This window comes from Theobroma cacao, chromosome 6 (genome assembly GCF_053813885.1).
Source record: "Theobroma cacao isolate CCN51 chromosome 6, ASM5381388v1, whole genome shotgun sequence".
NCBI classification, from domain to species: Eukaryota; Viridiplantae; Streptophyta; class Magnoliopsida; order Malvales; family Malvaceae; genus Theobroma; species Theobroma cacao.
Genome location: NC_142644.1, coordinates 21,474,172 through 21,497,179, shown reverse-complemented (window position 1 = coordinate 21,497,179; position 23,008 = coordinate 21,474,172). Strand labels below are relative to the sequence as shown.

The window sequence follows — 23,008 nt, the reverse complement described above, 5'->3', positions numbered from 1 at the left end:
AAAATTCAACCATAAAAGTATCAAGATAAAAGCTAAGGAAGAAAACAAAACAATATTCTCCGCCTTGATCTTCAAGTTTCAGCCTCAACTTCTAGTTTCTTGAATCTCCCAAAGGTTGTCTTCCTCTCTTTTTTAATGTTGTCAAACATATCCTATTTATACTAATAGACTAAACCTAAAGTTCTTTAAGCTGACTTAGGGTTTAATTGGGTTTAAAAGTATAATAAGAGGCCCAAAATTCAAATTGTCAATCTTTACAAATTTTCATTCCCGGTATAGTACGTCTACTATTTTTCGATGCGATTTTCTCTATGTTTGAGGAAGAACTGGGCAAAGTAATCCTCACAAAAGTTGTAGCTCTGTCTCTTAGCTTTTCACTGGTCCAAGAATCGCATCATTTGGAGTTCTGTAGCTCGAGATATGGCCAAAATACTAAAACATATGCAAGTAGATTCTAGGTCTTTCAACATCTTACTTTCCAAAATTAAGCCCAAATCACCTTTAATCCTACAAAAAATATAAAAACTAATCAATAATAAACAAATTAAAAGAAATAACATAAAATTAAAATAACTAACTTAAAAGTAACCTAATTATAAAAATAACTAAAAATAAGTAAATTATAATTGAAAATTGAGGATTTAGCTAATATTTAATAACAAAATTAGAGTAAAATAATTTTATAAAATAGAATTATCACACCCCCAAACTTAAGATTTTGCTAGTCCTCGAGTAAAAGAAAATTATAAAAAGAAAACTAAAACATAAAAAAAAATCCTTAAATGAGAGATAGAAATACCAAATCATGATTTCTCAATTTTTCCTCAAAAATTAACTCCAATTCCAACTTAAGGTAACATACAGCTAATTCTTAAATTCATGCATCAATTTAAGTGAAAACTTATTTTTCAAATGGACTTCCTCTGTGTGTGTGAATGCTCTCTTACAAAGAATATCATGCAATTCGGATTAGTTTTATGTCAACTCTAAGCATAGATTAGTACTAGGATCCCATAGGTTTGCTTTTCATTTCTCTCTCTACTAATGTAGATTAACACTTATTCAAGGATCAATAAGTCTTTATCAAGCTTGTAATGTAAGGCTAGGGTCAAGGTATGATAAAGGATATATTTAGGCTCAAATTTACCTTAAGCACTTAATCAATCTAGATCATATAAAGAGCTCAAAATTTTTTTTTTTGTATAGCACCCCCAAACTTGAAGTAAACTTTCCTTTGTACAACACACTTTATTTCTTTTCTTTTCTTTTTTTTTTCAACCCCCAAACTTATTTTTGACCATTATAGACTAGGGGTAATTTTACTAACAAGCTTCACTTTTTGTGTTTTTTTTTTTTCACACCTCTCCCTCAATTTATCTTTAAGCTCAAATCACTCTTTAGAATGATTAACATACTTAGGGGGTGAGAGGTTCAAATTGTTGGAATTAAATAAATAGGCCAAGGCTAATATAACTGTGCGATTACAAAGAAAAGGTAAATTAGGCTCAAAAAGGGTGACTAAGGATAAATATAACAAGGTAGGCTCAAAAAAGCTTAAACGATCCAAAGATTGCCTAAATAACTTCCTATCCTAAATGTTATCTAAGATTTCGCCTCGAGAGAGAATCAAACAAATTATAGAATTCTTGACTCTACTATACTTTTTCATCAATATAAATTTCTCTAAATCACACGTAAATTCTAAGTAAAAGAGTATAGTGCTTCAAATTATTGGAAGTCACATTCTAAAATAAAGCTAACACAAGAATATCACATAGAATTAAATCATAACTATATGCTTCCCAAAAGCTAAGAATCAAAAGATAATTAAAATATCATCCTAGGATTGGGACAATCAAGAATAAGATATAACTATCTCAAATTTTTTTTTTTAACACAACAAAACATGCAAATCACAAATAAAACATGTAAATAAACTAACAATGCAAATCACAAATAAAACATGTAAATAAACTAACAAAATTCTAAACTACTCTCCCAAACTTAGAATGAACATTGTCCTCAATGTGATAAAAGAAAATAAAAGACAAGGGACAAGAATACTCCCCTCACTCCGAATCGGTTTTTTGACTTGCAAAAAGGGAAAAGAATAGATAATAATAATAATAATAATAAAGTAAAATAATAATAATAATAATAAAAATAATAAAAATAATAAAAATAAAATAAAAATAAAAATAAAAATAAAATGAAATAAAATAAAATAAACCAAAACTGAGTAAAGTTAAGAAGCTTGGGTTGCCTCCCAAGAAGCGCTTCATTTATAGTCTTCGGCTGGATTGTCTTGGACTCTAGGCCGTATCAAGCAAGTGAATTGAGGACTGTTGACGATTAATTTCGCCTCCCCAATAATGCTTTAATCTTTGTCCATTGACTTTAAATTTTCGACCATCTATCCCTCTAACTTCGATCGCTCCATGTGGGAATACTTCATTGATAATAAAAGGACCAGACCACCTTGATTTGAGCTTTCCCGAAAATAATTTTAAGCGAGAATTATAAAGCAACACTGCTTGTCCTGGCTCAAAGCTTTTTGCCAATATCTTCTTATCATGCCATTGCTTCGTTTTCTCTTTGTAGAGTTTGACATTCTCATAAGCTTGAAAGCGAAATTCATCAAGCTCATTTAACTGCAACAACCTTTGCTCACCTGTTGCTTGTAGATCAAAATTTAACTTCTTGACAGCCCAATAAGCATTGTGTTCAAGTTCCACCGGTAAGTGACAAGCTTTGCCAAAGACCAACTTATATGGAGACATACCAATCGGGGTCTTACAAGCAGTCCTATATGCCCACAGTGCATCATCCAATCTCTTCGACCAATCTTTTCTTGTGGGACACACGGTTTTCTCCAAAATCCTCTTGATTTCACGATTCGATACTTCTGCTTGGCCATTAGTCTGAGGATGGTGCGTAGTGGCAACCTTATGTTTAACTCCATATTTTGCCAGAAGGGCATCAAAATATTTGTTGCAAAAGTGACTTCCCTCATCACTAATGATTGCCCTTGGAGTGCCGAATCGAGTGAAAATATTTTTCTTGATGAAATTCATGACCACCTTCGAATCATTATGAGGAAAGGCTGCTGCTTCAACCCACTTGGAGACATAATCCACAGCAAGCAAAATGTATTTGTTGTTATATGAGGATATGAACGGACCCATGAAGTCAATACCCCATACATCAAAAATTTCTATCTCCATGATGTTGTTGAGAGGTATCTCATGTCGCCTTGAGATATTTCCCACCTTTTGGCACCTGTCACAATGCAATACAAAATTATGAGCATCCTTAAATAATGTAGGCCAATACAAACCTAATTGGAAGACTTTAGCAGCAGTCCTTGTTCCTCCAAAATGTCCTCCATAATCTAAAGAATGGCAATGGTGAAGCACACTTTGAATCTCTTCCTCCGGGATGCATTTTCTGAACATCTGGTCTTTACACTATTTGAACAAGTAAGGCTCATCCCAAAAATAAAATTTAACATCATGCAAAAATTTCTTTTTCTGATGAAAATTTAAATAAGGGGAAATAATATTACTTACCAAATAGTTTACAAAATCAGCATACCAAGGAAGTGATTTCTTACCAACTTGAAGGATTTGTTCATCAGCAAACGTCTCTTTGATTATGGTCGAATCCTTACCTTGAGCTTCAATTTCTAATCTTGAGAGGTGGTTTACAACTTGATTTTCTGTTCCTTTTCTATCACGAATCTCAAGATCAAATTCTTGAAGTAAGAGGATCCATCTTATCAATCTTGGCTTAGCATCTTTCTTGGCAATCAAATACTTGATAGCTGAGTGATCAGTGTACACTATCACCTTTGTCCCCACGAGATAGGAGCGAAATTTGTCAAAAGCAAAAACCACAGCTAAGAGCTCCTTTTCTGTCGTGGTATAATTTTTCTGAGCCTCGTTTAAAGTCTTGCTAGCATAATAGATGGAATGGAATATTTTATCCTTCTTTTGTCCCAAAACAACTCCCATTGCATAATCACTCGCATCACACATTAGCTCAAAAGGAAAAGTCCAATCGGGACTAATTATGATAGGTGCAGATATTAATCTTTTCTTCAATTCATCAAAAGCAACAAGACATTCATTATCAAACTTAAATGGCACATCTTTCTCCAATAAATTGCAAAGTGGTTTATAAATTTTTGAAAAGTCCTTAATAAATTTTCTATAAAAACCAGCATAACCAAGAAAATTTCTAATACCTTTGACATTTATTGGAGGTGGTAATTTCTCAATTGCTTCAATTTTTGCTTTATCTACCTCAATGCCATTACTAGAGATCTTGTGCCCAAGAATAATACCTTCTCGCACCATGAAGTGACATTTCTCTTAATTGAGCACCAAATTTGTCTCTTCGCACCTCTTGAGTACCCTAGCAAAATTTAAAAGACAATCATCAAAATTATTTCCAAAGACTGAGAAATCATCCATAAATACCTCTAGGCATTTTTCCACTATGTCTGTGAATATGGCCATCATGCATCGTTGAAAGGTGGCAAGTGCATTACATAATCCAAATGGCATTCTTCTAAAAGCAAATGTGCCATAAGGACATGTAAATGTAGTCTTTTCCTGATCTTCATGAGCAATAGCAATTTGGTTATAGCCAGAATAACCATCTAGAAAACAATAATATTCCTTACCAGCCAAGCGATCTAACATTTGATCAATGAATGGAAGAGGGAAGTGATCTTTCCTTGTAGCTTTGTTGAGCTTGCGGTAGTCCATGCACACTCTCCATCCAGTCATCGTTCTTGTTGGAATGAGCTCATTATTGTCATTGGCCACCACAGTCATTCCTCATTTCTTAGGAACACATTGAACTGGACTTACCCATGAGCTATCAGAGATAGTGTAGATTATTTCGGCATCCAACCACTTGATGATTTCTTTCTTGACCACTTTCTTCATGATGGGATTCAATCTTTTTTGCTGTTCAATTGTGGCTTTGTGATCTTCTTCAAGAAGAATTTTGTGCATGCAAATAGAAGGGCTAATTTCCTTAATATCAGCTATGGTCCACCCTATTGCTTTCTTGAATTCTCTTAGTGTTCGCAATAACTTCTCCTATTGCAAGCTAGTAAGAGCATCAGAAATAATAACCGGAAGAGTGGAAGATTTTCCAAGAAAAGCATACCTCAAGTGTACTGGTAGAGGTTTGAGTTCCAAAGTAGGTGGCTCCTCAACGGAAGGCTTAGAAGTTGGCACCAAAAAAGCTGAAATATCTAAAGACTCAAATTGATGATTAGTTCTAAATCTGAAGTGAGCATTCAACAAATTTGAATATTCAATAAACTCATCATCATTTCTATCAGAGTTAGCTATTAAACATGCTTCAAGAGGATCATTGGGATTTTCTTCTAAGAAAACATCATGTGTCAAATTGTTCACTACACTCACAGAAAAACAGTCTTCAGATGTCACAGGCAATTTTAAAGCTTTGAAAATATTAAATGTTACCTGTTGGTCTTGAACTCTCAAAGTAAGCTCACCTTTTTCAACATCAATTAAAGCTCTAACAGTTGCTAAGAATGGCCTCCCAAGAATGATTGGAATTTGCCTATCTTCTTCCATGTCAAGAATTATAAAATCAACTGGAAAAATAAATTTATCTACCTTGACAAGAACATCTTCAATAATTCCCCTTGGGTACACATAAGAACGATCAGCCAATTGCAATGCATTCCCCCAAACCAAGTTTCTCAAAAATTGACCAAGGCATTAAATTGATACTTGCACCTAAATCACTCAAAGCTTTTGTAAAAAATAAATTACCAATAGTGCAAGGGATTGTGAAACTACCTGGATCTTTGAGTTTTGGTGGTAGCTTGTTTTGGAGAATTGCACTACACTCTTCTGTAAGGGAGACAATTTCAAACTCACATAACTTTCTCTTTTTGGAGAGGATGTCCTTCAAGAACTTGACATAACTAGGCATTTGTTCTAGAGCTTCAGCAAAAGGAATATTTATGTGTAATTTCTTGAAGACATCAATGAACTTCTGAAATTGCTTCTCAAGCTTTTGCTTTTGGAGCCTTTGGGGAAAAGGTGGTGGAAGATGGATGACTTGAGAAACTCCTTGATTTTCAGCCTTGACCTTCTCTTTCTGTTCAACTTCACTTTCTTTCTCACAAATTCTTTCATTATCAACATGTTCATTCTCAAGTTCAACTACTTTTTCATTCACCCCTTCAATCTCTTTTCCATTCCTTAAGGTGATTGCTTGGCATTGTTCCTTACCTTTAGGATTGATTTGTGTGTCACTAGGTAAGGAACCTTGAGGTCTACTATTGACGGAATTTGCAAGTTGTCCCACTTGAGTTTCAAGATTTCTCAAGGATGCTCCAAAGCTTTGAATTATCACATCACTCTTGGATATATACTGCAAAAGTAGTTCTTCCACTTGGGGCTTCTTGTCAGAAAGTGGTGGTCTAACTTGCTGTTGAAATCCCGGAGGCATGTTGGGTTTTGGATTGGAAGGCCTTGCATTGTTATTCCATGAAAAATTTGGATGGTTTCTCCAACCAGGATTATAAGTATTAGAATATGGGTTGTTCTGCTGTCTGTTAAAGTTCCCCACAAACTGAACTAATTCAGAATTGTATGGACATTGATCATTTGAATGGTCATCCCCACACATCTCACAAATTGAATTTTGAACTGCATGAACTCCCATTGTGTCGATCTTTTTGGACAGTGTAGCCACTTGCGCGGCTAAGTTGCTCATTGCATCAACTTCATAGGCTCCAAAAGCTTTTCTCGAACCCGACCTTTCTGAAGGCCATTGATAATTATTTGAAGCCATCTCTTCCAACAATTTATAAGCATCTGCCGCATTCTTACTCATCAATGCCCCACCAACAGCAGCATCAATTGTGGTTTTAATTGACCCAATAAGCCCATTATAGAATGTCTGAACTTGCAACCAATCAAGAAGCCCGTGATGTGGGCATTTTCGCAGTAGATCTTTAAATCTCTCCCAAGCTTCATACAAGGACTCACCATCAAATTGTGTGAATGAGGTGATATCGTTCCTCAACTTTGTAGTCTTTGCAGGTGGAAAGAACTTTGCGAGAAACTTTTGAGCCAATTCTTCCCATGTAATGATAGACCCATTAGGCTGTGAATTAAGCCAGCTTTCTGCTTTATCCCTTAGAGAGAATGGAAACAGTCTCAATCTAATAGCATCATCAGTCACTCTATTATATTTAAAGGTATCACAAATCTCCAGAAAATTTACTAAATGAGCATTAGAATCATCACTAGGTAACCCACTAAACTGGACTGAAGACTAAATCATCTGAATATAGGCTGGTTTAATTTCAAAATTATATGCATTGATGGAAGGTCTCCTAATGCTTTGGTGGAAATCTTGCAACAGAGGAACTACATAGTCTCACAATGCTCTATTTGCTTCGGGAACCACATTAATGGCATTATTACCATTATTAATGTTATCCTCGGCCATTGCCTGATTTAAAACTGCAACTTGTAAATTCTCCCTTCGACGCCTTCTGAAAGTTCTTTCTATCTTAGGATCAAAAGGAACAAGATTCAAGTTGTCTCTTCTTTGCATACAATGACCAAAGATATCTGCAAGAAAATAAAAGCTAAAATTAAAATAAGAAAAATAAAATTTGAAGTAAGACTAAATTGTTTGGTATTAGTATTAGTAATAAATCTAGAATTAATTCCCCGGCAACGGCACCAAAAACTTGTCAGTTAAAATCTTACTACGCAAGTATACGTATTGAATAGATAGTATATTAGCAAGCAGAGTATCGATCCCACAAGGAATTGATCTAAAACTTTACTAAGTACTAAAATTAAAACAATTCAATCTTATCCAAACAATCAAAATTAAGTAATTAACTAAAACTGATTAACTGAAATTAAAACTAATAAGAAAAATCAAAATAATAATAATCTTGAGAAAATATCAAATTAAACAAACCTAGGATTACAATATCCCTCACACTTCATCTAAATCTTACCTCTCTTCCTTAACTTATTTCAATGGGTTGAATTGCTAACCTAGAGTCCTAAATTATTTATAAGGGTCTCCCGACTCGTCCTTTAAAAATATCTATTTTAATCAAAACACTATATCCCTATGTGAATTGAAATTACAACAGACTCATTAAGTTCAAGCTCTAATCTGGCTACATATGGCCTATAGGTATATCCTTATCCTATACGCAAATCAATTAATTTGATCATATGCTATCCCAATTTTAGTTTACTCTAAACTCCCTTTCCCAAGTTTGTTTAGGTTCCTAGATCAATTTAATTGGTGATCAGGCAATTAAAAGCATTAAGAATAAATTGAAATAAACAATTCAAATTCCATTAAAATAAGTAAGAAAGAGATTAAAAACTTAAACTACATGTGAGTTCAATTGCAATCCTAGAGAAAGAAGTTTAGCTACACATAATTGCAAAATAAAATAACATTGTATAAAATTCAACCATTAAAAGTATCAAGATAAAAGCTAAGGAAGAAAACAAAACAATATTCTCCGCCTTGATCTTCAAGTTTCAGCCTCAACTTCTAGTTTCTTGAATCTCCCAAAGGTTGTCTTTCTCTCTTTTTTAATATTATCAAACATATCCTATTTATACTAATAGACTAAACCTAAAGTTCTTTAAGCTGACTAAGGGTTTAATTGGGCTTAAAAGTATAATAAGAGGCCCAAAATTCAAATTGTCAATCTTTACAAATTTTCATTCCCGGCACAGTACGTCTATTATTTTCTAATGCGATTTTATCTATCTTCAAAGTCGAACTGGGCAAAGTGATCTTCACAAAAGTTGTAGTTCTATCTCTTAGCTTTCCACTGGTTTAAGAATCGCATCATTTGGAGTTCTGTAGCTCGAGATATGGTCAAAATACTAAAACATATGCAAGTAGATTCTGGGTCTTTCAACATCTTACTTTCCAAAATTAAACCCAAATCACCTTTAATCCTACAAAAAATATAAAAACTAATCAATAATAAACAAATTAAAAGAAATAACATACATTTAAAATAACTAACTTAAAAGTAACCTAATTATAAAAACAACTAAAAATAAGTAAATTATAATTGAAAATTGAGGACTTAGCTAATATTTAATAACAAAATTAAAGTAAAATAATTCTATAAAGTAGAATAATCAAAGCTGTAGCAGGAACCTGATTACCAAACCCATACACGTGAGTGCATGTAGTCTCAATCCCTCCAATTGCTTCAGTCCAAGCATTCGGATCTAATTCTGGCTGAGAAGATGAACCCTCACCATACTTCTGCGATAGTACAAAATTATACATTTCCTACCAAAAAAAATTAAATTAGATTAATATTCAACTACAGTCATCAACTTTAATCTTAGTATTAATCAATTTGGTACGTACACTCGTAGACTTGGACTTGTTATCTATAAAATCACCATGACCCCCTAAACGCTTATGAGTGCGGTTAAACACTTCCAAAAAGCTAACATCTCGTTTCATCTCAATTGCCTACATTTATTTACAATTATATATACTCAATTATAATCAATATATATAAATAACATGAAAGGAAAAATCAAAGTCAAACTACTAAACATACAATTTAAATTTAGTTTGAAAGAAAACCGAACATATAAATGCAAAGTAAAAGTAATTCATACCATCCTTTTTGCATGAACCACAAATGGAACTGAACCGCCGGTGTGCTTTGGGATGCTTCCTTTTTTTGCCGTTAAACGATTTTGCGTTGCTTTTCTCGATTTGTCTTGCCATTCTTCTGTACCCCATACCGTATCGATAAGGAGATCCCAAATTTCATTCATGATCCATTCCCTTGACATGCCTTCGCAGTCCTTAATGTTGTTTGTTTTGGCTTCTGTCATTACTTTATTCCTTTCTTCTAATAGCATGTCTCTTAACCGATCGGAACAAATTTTTTTCCATATTCGTCGAACCAAAACATTGTGATTTGCAGACCAAACACATTTTTCCTATAGCAAAATAATAACGTTATTAAAAAAATTGATAGAAATTAATTGAAAACATAAAGTTATAATAAATAAATAAATAACAAACTACGTACCTGTAATTTTTGAAACATTAACTCCTTTACATCATTAGGGACTTTCCTCCATGTCGACCATGGACCATTGAAGTGATTTTTGATGATCCTTGTGATTGTAGCGATGACCCCTCGCTCGAAAAAAGTGCTTGTAGAATATAAAAGAAAATTTTTATATATTAAAATTTTTAACAAATATAACAATTTCATTAACAAATGTTAGAAATATCTTAAGACAACATACCTCTCCCCAATAGGAGTTATATGCAATCTATCTGATGGATCTACAGGAGTCTGTAGTCCTACACTAGGCCCCCTACCCTTTGACCTTGAGGATGTGTCATCTACACTTGTACCTAAATCAATAGATGGGGATCTACGAGAATCGTGAGTAGATGTCTCATTTTCTACTTGCTCTGTAGATGCACCCAACAAAGAAGGTGTCTCAAATGGCACATCATTAAACTCATGTTGCATCTGTTGTTGAATGGATAGATCAGCAAATTCTCTAGCATTTGTAAGCAAAGACATACTTCCAGAGGCATTTGTTGATCTAGGTCGCGGTTTTGAATGCTTCCCTTTAACCATCGTTCTTGCAATATTTATAATGTTAAAATTCAAACACAAATTATTTTCAATCAAATTGAAACAAAGTATAGAAACCATCAATTTACAACAATGACAAGTATGATTATTCATTTGTACAATAAAATAGCCATTATATAGTATTAATCTCAACATTTATAAATATAAACTTAGATTAAATTTTACATAATGTCAAGATCTTTTAATATTATAAAATTAACAAATATACAACTATGTAACAAAAAATATCAAACCAATATCATATATGCCTGCCATCATCAATCACTTTCAGAATAATCAAACTCATGTTCTTCATTATTATCACTATCATCACTCAAAGTTTTAGAAGTGTTGTCTTCAAGTTCATCTTCTTCTTCATTGTCATCTTCATTTTCATCTCTTTCCATGTCATCTTCTTCATCTTCATCTCTTTGCATGTCATCGTCTTCATCCTCAATCAAGAGATTAACCTCTTCATAATTACCACTTGCTAAGACTGTCAAGTTATTAAGTTCTTCAGATGGAGTAGCATTAATTGAAATAGACACGTCTTCTTGGTATACTTCTTCATTCAAATCAATTTCATTTTCTCTATCTCCACTACTAGGAATGTTATATCTACTCCTAGCTTTTGTTTTAAATACTGCCCACCAATCACGTTGATCTCTTTTCCTTGATGGATAACTACTATAATAAACTTGGTGAACTTGTGCTGCTAAAACAAATGGTTCATTAATGGCAAGTATTGAGTTGCATTTAATTTTAACAAGACCATGCAAAGGATCTACCTTAATACCTTTTTCAGTGTCAAACCAATGACACTTAAATAGCACAACTCTATTTCCAATTCCAAAATACTCCAACTCGATTATATCCACTAAAATATCATAAAAGTCACGCTCATAATCATTGTAAAAACTCCCTTTTATACAAACCCTACTATTCATTGTCTTACGATTTTGGCCGTAATCTAGGATGTGAAACTTGAAACCATTTACAAAGCATCCTTTGTAGCACCTTATCTGTAAAGCCCGACCATATAAAATAGTATTCATGACATACATGTGATGATAGCATGATTGCATGCTAGGAGAGTCCCGAAAAATTTACAAAAGTTGGTATTGTACCTAGAGGTACAACAAAGTTTATTTAATCCTCGAACTAGATCAAATAGGAATTTTAAGGTGAGATTAAGAGTTTCACAGTTCATGGATGACTTAAAATGGTAATTTGGAGTTTGAGGATCAATTTAGAGTCAAATCAAAATTTTCACTAACCAGGGGTAAAATGGTCATTTGCCACCTAGGGACAAAATGGGAATTTTAGAAAAGATTTTTTGACCCCATTTGACTTATTGAAGTATAATTTGACTTATTGGAGTATGATTTGTGGTTTAAAAGTGAAAAATTTTAATTTCGGTATAATTTGGAGTAAAAGGGTAAAATGGTAATTTTGCCACCCAGGGGCAAAATTGTAATTTTCCACCATCAAGATATTTTTTCCAGCACATGGTCTTCCTTTATCTTCATCTTTGACCCTTGACTAATCATGTGGTGGAGATAAAATGCTTAAATTTTTAAAATTTTAAAAATATACCAATTAGAAAATGTCATGTGTCAAGCTTAGGATATTTTATTATTTAACTTAAAAATCAGCACAAATCAGCCCATTATTCCCCAAATATTCGGCCAAGCAAGGAAGAGAGGGAAAGAAAGGAAAAATAAAACCTAGGTGAGGAATTTCAAGAGAAAAAGTGTGAAAAATCAAGTAAAACAAGTGAAAAAGGTAGGATTTTTCAACTTAAGCTTGAAATCTATTTTCCTTAAGCATTTCTCTTCATTTTCCATGCTCAAATTTCATGTTTTTATGATGAATTGTTGGCTGATCAAAATGGGTTAGGAGAGAGAAAGTTGTTGGATTTATTTGATTTTAATTTATGTTAGTGTTTTTAGTTAGTTTAGCATATTTAGAAACAAAACAACAAGAAAAGAATTTATTTTCTCCCACAACCATTAATGGCTGAATTTACCATGTAGTGAGTGAGGATGAGTTTGATTTTTATTCTAGTAGAATTGGTTAAGAAATGATGAATTATGAGCCTAGAAAAATAATGAGAATTTTCGGAGCAAAAATATAAATTTTTACTCACTAGGGGTATTTTCGTAATTTGCTGTTGGGACTAATAATTTGCACCACACTGAGGGACATTAAGTTAATTTGGGTGCAATTGAGGTATAGAAACTGAAAAGAATTAAATTGGAGTTTAAACGGACGCGTTAGGAATTTAATCGGGTGATAAGATGAATTAGGCCAATACTGAGTTTAGATAGTTACCAGTGCATTTTTGCATTCCATATCATGCATTGGTAGTCAAAATTAGTTTAATTTTGATTTAGTACCAACTTGGTGAAATTCTCGATTTTGTACTGTGTCAAGGTGGTGAGTCCTCCGATAAAGGCAAGGAAATTGCATCCAAGGACCAGTAGACAGAGTGCTTCGAAAGTCTGCATTCTAGACATTGTGAGTAAACTTACTGTCATTTTAATTATCTAGGCTGGTTTTTAGATGCTTTTATGAATTCTATGAAAAAAGGAATTTAAAAAGGAAAATTTTCATGTTTTATGAATAAATGAGTTTCAATGAAATTAATTTATAAATTGTTTTGGAATCAATAATGATTTTGAAAAAATAGAGTACACAGAGACTGTTAATTGTGGCAATTTGATTGTTTAAATTGACTGGCTTATGATAAATCGAGCATGATTGGCTAATTAGCAATTGTATTGAAATGCGAATTGTTTGGTTGCCTTGAAAAACTACGAATTACAAAATTACCATATCATGTTATTGAGTTTTATTATATGGTGGATTATATATTAATTAATCACTGCAGTAGGGGGTTTCTGTGGATCAGCCTTTTAGAGGGGCACGGTAAACCTCATTATATTCTTACCTTGAATGGAGAGGCGCGTAGGGTATCTCCTGGGGTAAAGTTTAGGGTTCACTTCACGCTAAACCACCACGTGAGGGGAAACTCAGCCAACGCCAATGAACGGCTATGTTTTCAAAACAAAAACATGATTTATGAGAAATGTGAATTTTAATAGCCTTGGCGGTCTTGGTAGGATGCCTCAGCCAAGGTGTCCCCGAGAATAGATTTATGGCACAAGCCTAGATTTTTATGAGATTCATAAGCTTCTTTACATGTTTTGAACAAAATGTGTTCTAATGCTATAACCCGGTTTATGATGATTTACTTTATTGTTTCCATGTACTCAACTCTAGATGTTTATGATGATGTCTGTTTACTCATTAGGATTTTATAATCTCACCACCCTCCTTTCCACCCATTTCAGGTTCAGTATAAACTGTAGATAGCTGATCTCATCGATGACTACAGTGGGATCTGCATTTTCCAAACCGTAAGTTCACAGTCCTCTTTACTTTTGTTTATTCGGGGGCACTCTTGTTATTGTAAATTAAATTAAATATTTTGGCTTACTGTATTTAAGTATGTATAAATTTATTTAGCTTTTACGCTATAAAAATTATTCACGTATAACTCTATAAATATTGTTTTATAAGAAAATAGAATATTTTACTTAATATTTCTTTTATTTTCTTATTATATTCAAATAACCATAATTTCGTTTTAAATGAAGATTTTAGACTTTTAAACTCATTTTGAATATGAATTATGTGTTTTGTACTCGTATATTACATTTTAGCCAATTTCGAAATTTTTGAAAAAAATGACCAAAATACCCCTGTGAGATAAAAAATTAATATTTTATTTGTTTAAAGTTGGAAACAGCTTAAAATCTTTTAAAACACGATATTTGACAATGGTTGCTCACAAGGGAATAGAGAAACTGATAGTAAAGCCTTGCGGGGTTTTGGGTTGACATTTCGGGCAATGAGTGTCTATCAGGACACCGCGACGGTTGTCACGGGCTCGAGGGGTGTATCGGGTCGTGACATTATCATACGTCCTGGACCATGAGAGATTTCAAGTATACGTGGGTCAATTTCATCCATACGTGTTGCAACCTACGAACATGACATACAAGATCAAAAATTAATAATTACATAATTAATGCCTCAATGTTATTAAAAGTTCACTTATAATTTACATAAACTTACATAATTTTTAAACCATTTAACGAATCTTGCATCACGTACTTTCTCCAATTCATCTTCTGATATATGCACAACATCTCCCTTGATAATTTCATCAAACATCCTATCATCATATCCACAATTTAGTGATTAAATTCATTCTTATGATTAATCATTTGAGTTTATGGTTGAATGATACTTACTTTATATATGGGAGCATCTCTTCACTATTCATTAAAACATATAGCTCAGCAGCATAAAACTCATCCTCATCTAAAAATCGAGATTTCTCTAATGGACCAAATGCTCGCCCAAAATGAATGAAAATTGAAAGACGACCCTGAGAGTCCACGTCTCCCCCATCATCATTACGTGGCATTCTATTTAATCTTGTTCGCATAGCAGGTTCAAAATACCATGAGGAAAACGAGGAGATTTCCTCGATAATATAAGCCTCACATATAGATCCTTCAACTGAGGCTCGATTTTTTACTTTCTTTTTCAAATGTTGCAAAAATCTAAAAATCACAATATTCAGCGAACTTAGAAAGTACCTTAAACTATTCTAATAAACTATTTGAAAACAAATAACAATCATAGTACCTCTCAAATGGATACATCCATCGATACTGGATAGGTCCACCAAACTTTGCCTCGTAAGGTAAATGAATCGGCAAATGCTCCATAGAGTCAAAGAAACCAGAAGGAAAGATCTTTTCTAGTTTGCATATAGTTTCACATATTTTTCCTTGCAAAGCTTCCATATGATCTACAAGTATTTCCGTTGTACACAAATCCCTAAAAAAGTGAGATATCCCAGTAATCGCATCCCAAATTGAGTGAGGCACCATATCATGGAAGACAATTAGGAGCAATCGTTGCAAAAAAATATGACAATCATGACTTTTCATCCTATAAAATTTGTAATCAATCTCATTAATACACCGAGATATGTTCGACGCAAAGCCATCAGGAAATCTCATTTGTTTCACCCAAGCACAAATTTTTTTTATTTCCTCCTTATTTAAGGTGTACGCAGCCTTAAGCTTGAAAATTTTTCCATTATTTTTCATCAATTCCAATTCTGGCCGCTTGCAAGACACCTTTAAATCTTGTCGTGCCTTTAAGTTGTCTTTCGTCATTCCCTTAACATCCATCATTGTGTTGAATATATTCTCGAATACATTATGTTCAATATGCATCACATCTAGATTGTGACGAATAAAAAGCATATGCCAATAAGGCAGATCCCAAAGTATACTATTCTTCACCCAATTATGACTAACACCATAACCCGAAATCTTCTGGTCACCACATTTTGTTCCGAATGGGAGATCAGGAAGCGAATTCAAACGTGACAATATTTCCTCACCTGATAATTGAGGAAATGGTAAGTCATATTCAACTCTTTTTTTAATAAATTTGTCTCTTTGCCTTCTAAAAGGATGATTAGATCGCAAGAATTGTCGATGACAATCAAAGAAACAAGGTTTTCTGCCATGATCCAATATGAAAGCCTTAGAATGTTCCATGCAATAGGGACATGATAATCGTCTATAAGCACTCCACCCTGACAACATACCGTAAGCAAGAAAATCATTAATTATCCATAATAATGCTACCCTCATATGAAAAATTTGTTTCCTATATGCATCATACATTACAACACCCTCGGTCCACAATACTTTCAACTCATATATCAAAGGCTTCAAGAAAACATCTATGTTTTGACTTGGATTTTTCTTCCCCGGAATAACCATATTAAAAAATTATATTGTTGTTTCATACAGATCCATGGGGGTAAACTGTACACACATAGCATTACTGGCCAAACAGAATAAGGTTTTGCAGTCGGTTCAAAAGGATTGAAACCGTCAGCACATAACCTTAGTCTGACATTTCAAGGTTCCATTGCAAATAACTCATGTGTGCAGTTGAATTGTTGCCAAGCCTCACCATCAATAGGGTGTTTGAGGACTCCATCATCACTTTGGTTTTGCACATGCCACGTCATATATTCAGCAGTTTTGCATGACATATAAAGCCTTTGAAGCCTAGGTATAAGTGGCAAGTAACGCAAAATCTTGTAAGGTATTTTCTTCTGCCTTTTCACACTTGATTTCCTCAATTTAAATTGAGGATGCCCACATATCATACAATGCTCAAAATTAGCAGTTTCCATCCAAAATAACATGCAGTTGTTTTTGCAAGCATGAATTTTGATATATCCCAATCTAAGTTTTGCTACCTTTTTTTTTTCATTCTATAAAAATTAATAGGTAAAGTTTCATCTGAAGGCAACATATTCTTTATTATCTCCAACAGTCGATCAAAACATGATTCACTCAAGTTGTACTCTGACTTAACATTTAAAAGTTACGACACAGTTGAAAGCGTTGTGTGCTTTGTGCAACCTGACCACAAAGGTTCCTCTGCAGTACTTAACAAAGAGTAAAAGCTAGATGCATTTGGAGTTGGATTTTTTTCCACAAACCTTGACTCATTTTCACAACCATAATTGAAAGCAACTTCCGGACCCATAGCATCCTTAACCATTCTACTATATGGATTTTCTATTTCCTCATCATATATAGGTTCTCCATATTCCTCATGTTCCTTATTACTAGCATATGGTTCAACTCTATCTCTACTTCTTAATGATTGTCCAACATCATGTTCCCCATGTAAACTCCAAATTGTGTAAGCACCAGTAAAACCCCTATTAAGGATGTGCTCTGTCACCTTATCCTCACATAGAAACTTGTTATTACTACATCGAGAGCAAGGGCATCTAATTTTATTCTCCCACATAAATGTAGTGTTAGAACGTGCAAAATGAATGAATTCATTAACTCCATTTACAAATTCATCTATAATGAATCCATCAGAAGTTAAGCGACGGTACATCCAAGATCGATCTCCTGTCATTCTATAATCCTAAGTGTCATAGAATATAACAGTCAAGGGTAATTTTCACCGTTGATTATAATAAAATTTGTTAACAACTACATTCCAATATGCAAAACTAAGTTAAACAATTTAAATATAATAACAAAAAATAATAACATATGAAGATAGTAAATCAATTTTCTATACAAGAAAAAAAATCTAAAAACAGGATCGTAAATAAGTGTAACTTATAAACAAGTGGATAAATTCATATTCACAAGCTTTTCTATGTATTAATTAGTATAAAATCCATTACAACCAAGTGACTGAAAAATGGGCAAAACGTTTTTGCTTTTCCTTTTGGATAACCATCATCACCATGAATTGGACCGCTAGTATGGATTAGTATTTTATGATTAAAAAATTAAATAATTACGTAGGAAAGGAATTACTATTTTTTAAAAGTAAAGACTTTTGATATGTTTATTATTTAATTTGAAAAAAAAATATTATATAGAAAAGAAAATAATAAATTTTATAGAACACAAAAATTGTAAATTTTTTAAAAATTTGATATATAATTGTTAATGTTTTCTTATTTTATTTGATTTATATCTTTTTTAGTTTAAAGCAGCTTTCCGTTGGAAGTGACCAATTAATGACTATGAAACTTAAAATTCTCAAGTCTTCTTTACTTAAACGATTTTAATTTCACATGTATATAGTTTGAAGTAGCTAATTAGGAAGAAAGGTTTTAATCACATCACTTAATTCTGATTAAGCATTTGCTAAGGTTATGGCAGCATAAACAAATCCAAGTATCCTTACGTCTAATATTAAATCAAATTTTATATTAAGTCAGTGGTAACCATGTGATGATGTCAAATCAATCAGATTAAAGAGATCTAACAACCCATATTATATATTTTAATTAAATGGTTATCTAATTAAAGAAAGAATGAAAAGTCAAACAGCATTTCATTCACTATGTAATCTTATGAGGTAGAGGTTTGTTAATTAGTTGAAGAAGAAAGTCTTAATTCATCTTTAGAGTTTTGATGGCGATGGGTCATGACAATGACACCTCTTTTGTTATATGTCAAAGGTTGTAGGTTACAAGTCACAGCTCTTTGGGGGACTATGGGGAAAGGCCAAAAAGGTACTGCAAATTGGCATTGGCACAAGCCCTTATCTTGAGTAATATACTGATAATAGTGAAGTCTAAGTATTTGGTGTGGATCCTAACAAGAAGATGGAGAAGTATGCTCGGGCAGCAGTAGCAGCCGTTGGTTTACCACTGAACAATTGAAATTTCATAGAAGCTGTATGTATATGTTCCTTCTTTGACTTGTTACTGAAATTTGTGTTTACCATATTGCTATATCTGCTGCCTAGGATAATTGAAAAACAAATCCAATTTCTGAAGCAGGTGTAATCAAAGGCAACAGTAACGAGATTATGCATCATTATTCTACAGAGATCGAATTTCAAGTCGTTTTTCTTTTCATTTTCTGAATTCAAAGATGTTGACTATAATCAGTACAAATCAAAAAATCCAGATGCAGCCTTAAGCACTCAAGCCATTTCATTTACCAAGTTTCAGGTACTACAAAAAATTTCCACAAAAAGTGCAGCAAGAACTCACCAAAGATCCGATCCAAGATTCGCAGCAAATAGGCTCAGCAACAAGACTCTATGGTCGGCAAAACAAGAACTCTACACTAGGCAAATAGGCTCAGCAACAAGATCCGGTCCAAAAACTCACCGCAAAAAATGAGAAACACACGTAGATCGGTAACGAGATTTCCACGACTGTTGGCAGAAGAAGGGAATGCAGGTTGAGAGATTTGGGGAAAGTGACTCATGCGGTGGCTAGGGATTTTCATGAATGTCGGCAGAAAAAGGGAAGGCGGGTTGAGAGATTTCGGGAAAGTGACTCACACGGTGGCCAGGGATTTCCACGACTGTTAGTAGAAGAAGGGAAGGCGGGTTGACAGATTTGGGGACCGTGACGAGTGCGGTGGCTAGGGATTTCCACGAATGTCGGCAGAAAAAGGGAAGGCGGGTTGACAGATTTAGGGACCGTGACGAGTGCGGTGGCTAGGGATTTCCACGAATGTCGGCAGAAGAAGGGAAAGTGGGTTGAAAGATTTGGGGAAAGTGTCTCACGAGGTGGATAGGGATTTCCATTTGAGTTATATGGTAGTTCTAATTCGTTTGAAATTAAGTTGGGGAGTTTTAAAATCAGAATGGATGGGTTGTAGTGTCACGACCCGGAACTCCCCATCGGGCCCGTGACAACCGCCGCGAGGCCTCGATAAACATTCTTCACCCCGAATGCCGATTGAAACCCCGCAAGGCTTAGCATCAACTTCCGCATCTCCCCGGTGAGCAACAGTTATTAAATCTCGCATTTCAAAAAAATCATAAGTCATTTTCAAATAAGAACAATAAAATATTATTTTCTGGCCCATAAGGGTATTTTCGTAATTTTTTGTCAAAAATCTCAAAACTTGCTAAAAATGTAGTAGGTAAGCAGAAAATATATATTTAATGATTTAAAAACAATTAAGTATCTAAAACGTTCATTTGAAAGCAAATTGTTGACAACTAGTACTATTCAAAAATAATAAATAAAATATTTTATTTTCTCATAAAATATTTTATTTTCTCATAAAATAAATTTTTATAGAAATATTCGTAAATAATTTTTCGCACATGAAAGTAAAGTAAAAATTCTATGAATAGAAATACAAATAACCAAAATATAAGTTTCATCTACAATGACACGTGGGCTCCAATTGACCAAGAGGATGTAAGACTGTGAACTCTTACTTTCTATAATGCAATTCCGAGCTTAGTTCTCGTCCTACTCGACTATCTACAAACTGTCCTAAGCCTGAAAAATGTATAGAAAGAAGGGGTGAGATTTTATAATCCCAGTGACTAAACAGATACCATCTAAAGTATCTAAAGCCGAGTAAATAGAGACAATTAAAATAAGTCATCATACTGTAATTTCATTACCTTTCAGTTCATTTCAACCAAATAAAATCAATCCATATAAATCGAGTAATCAACTTGGCTTATGAATTTCTTAAAACTTTGGCTCGTGCCAAAACTCATACTCGGTGATACCTTGCGCAGGGCATCCAACCGAGTCCGCCAAGGCTGTTAAAATTTTGTATACACTTAAAATATATTTTTAGTTTGAGAAAAATACAGCCGTTCCTTGGCGTTGGCTGAGTTCCCCTTCACGTGGTGGTTTGGCGTGAAGTGAACCCTAAGCTTTACCCCAGGAGATACCCTACGCGCCTCTCCGTTCGAGGTAATAATATAATGGAGTTTACCGTGCCCCTCTAATAGGCTGGTCCACGGAACCCCCTCTGCAGTAAATAATTAATATATAATCCACCAATCAATAAAATTCATTCTAGCATGACATGACAATTTATCCCAACCTAGCCTCTAAAGGCTGAATACACAGTATAAATAATTCTAACACCAAAATCAATTTAGCCATTCATGCTCATTTATTGTCATAAGCCATTCAATTCAAAACCATAAATTTGCAACACAAACTAGCAGTCTCCAATTATTCTATTTTCAAAACCAATACTCGATTTTCTAGAAAATTTATAAAATCATTTTATAAAATTACAATTTCTCTTAAAACATAGCAATTTACCATTTAAACCCATTTTCCATAAAATCACACAGTTGTATAAAACTACTCTAGATAATTAAGACGATAATAAGTTTACTCACAGTATTAGGAGTAGAAATACTCCTATCTTTCGCCCTCGGGTGCAGTCTCTTACCTGAAACAATTGACTCACCACCTATCCATAATCTATGACACAAAATTCAATAAATTGTGTCAATTTATCATAAATTATTTCAGGCCCTTATCCATGCGTATGCACTAGATAGAATTTGAAATGTTTAGACAATCGCTTAATTGCGGTGTCCGACCTAACTCGCCTATACACGATGTAAAGTCCTAAAATCCCCAATTCGACTTCAATTCCATCCATTTCAATTTCAATTATCCAATTATATCCACAATACCTCAATGACAGTGAATTTGGTCCAATTTATCAGTCCGGACTATAAATTACGCTTTTACCCCTAGTGGGTAAAAATTTCAATTTATTGCACCAAAAATTCCCATTTAATTTCCAACCTCATAATTCATCATTTTTTCCACCCAATTCTCTTAAAATAAAGTCAACCTCATCCTCGCATACCATTGGCTAGATTCGGCCTAGAGAAATTCATGGAGAAGATAAATATTTTTCTTGTTGTTTTACTCATAAACATGTTAAACTAACACTAAACACTAACATAGCTCAAAATCAAATTTATCTAACAACTTTCTCTCTCTAAACCCATATGACCAGAATTGAAATCATCCTCAAATCACATGATTCAACCATGAAAAATGATGGGAAATGCATGGGAAAGGTAAAGCACAAGACAAATTTAAGAAATGTTACTTTTTTTCACTTGATTTTTGAATTTCCACCTATTTTCCCTTTAAATTTCTTGGCTAGGGTTTTATTTTCTCCTTTCTCTCTCTTGTTTCTTGCTTGGCCGAATGTTGAAGAAGAAGAATGGGTGGGCTGATTTTTTTATGCCTTCTTATTGTTTAATGAATAATATTATTTTATTCATATTTTGAATATTTTATTAATTCATTTTTTTTTTTTGCCATCCACTTGTCCTACTTTTCCACCATGCATTCCCTTTGACTTATCCAAGTCTTAAGTGATATTTCCAGATTTTTCCAAAGTTTTGGTGGAGCAAATTTTTCAAAATTACACTTTTGCCCCTGAACTTTTCAAAAATTACATTTTTACCCCAAAAATTGAAAATTTTCCATAATGCATAATTTTCACTCCTCATACTCATTTCACACTCCAAATAATTAAATTTGATCAAAATCCTTTCAAAAAATTAAATTTTCGATTTCGAATGGTAAAATTACCATTTTACCCTTTTACTCCAAATTATACCGAAATTAAAATTTTTCACTTCTAGACCTCAAATCTTACTCCAATAAGTCAAATGGGGCCAAAAATCTTTTCTAAAAATTTTCATTTTTGTCCCCAGGTGGCAAATGACCATTTTGCCCCTAGATAGCGAAAATTCCAATTTGACTCCAAATTGATCCTCGAACTCCGAATCACCATATTAACCCATTCTGGGACTTTAAAATTCTTAATTTCATTGTAAATTCTCTATTTGATCTAGTTCGAGGCTTAAATCAACTTTATTGTACCTCTAGGTACAATACCGACTTTTGTAAATTTT

General features: G+C 33.5%; 1 protein-coding gene, 1 non-coding gene and 1 pseudogene across 2 annotated transcripts; 1 reads left to right on the top strand and 2 right to left on the bottom strand.

Moving 5' to 3' along the window:
* Positions 1–2,312: 2,312 nt before the first annotated feature.
* Positions 2,313–10,687, bottom strand: LOC108662440 (uncharacterized). Its single transcript, XM_088807652.1, is given in 11 exon segments — positions 2,313–3,530; positions 3,708–4,001; positions 5,115–5,434; positions 5,537–5,727; positions 5,729–7,243; positions 7,445–7,575; positions 9,220–9,357; positions 9,439–9,546; positions 9,699–10,028; positions 10,121–10,247; positions 10,344–10,687. Coding segments are annotated over 11 exon segments (4,716 nt in total).
* LOC148762155 (small nucleolar RNA R71) lies at positions 6,980–7,086 on the top strand. The gene has a single exon (XR_016027286.1). It is a non-coding gene; the product is annotated as a small nucleolar RNA R71 (small nucleolar RNA).
* A 4,315-nt stretch (positions 10,688–15,002) lies between the features above and the next one.
* Positions 15,003–17,731, bottom strand: LOC18609182 (uncharacterized; annotated as a pseudogene).
* Between the last annotated feature and the right edge of the window lie 5,277 nt (positions 17,732–23,008).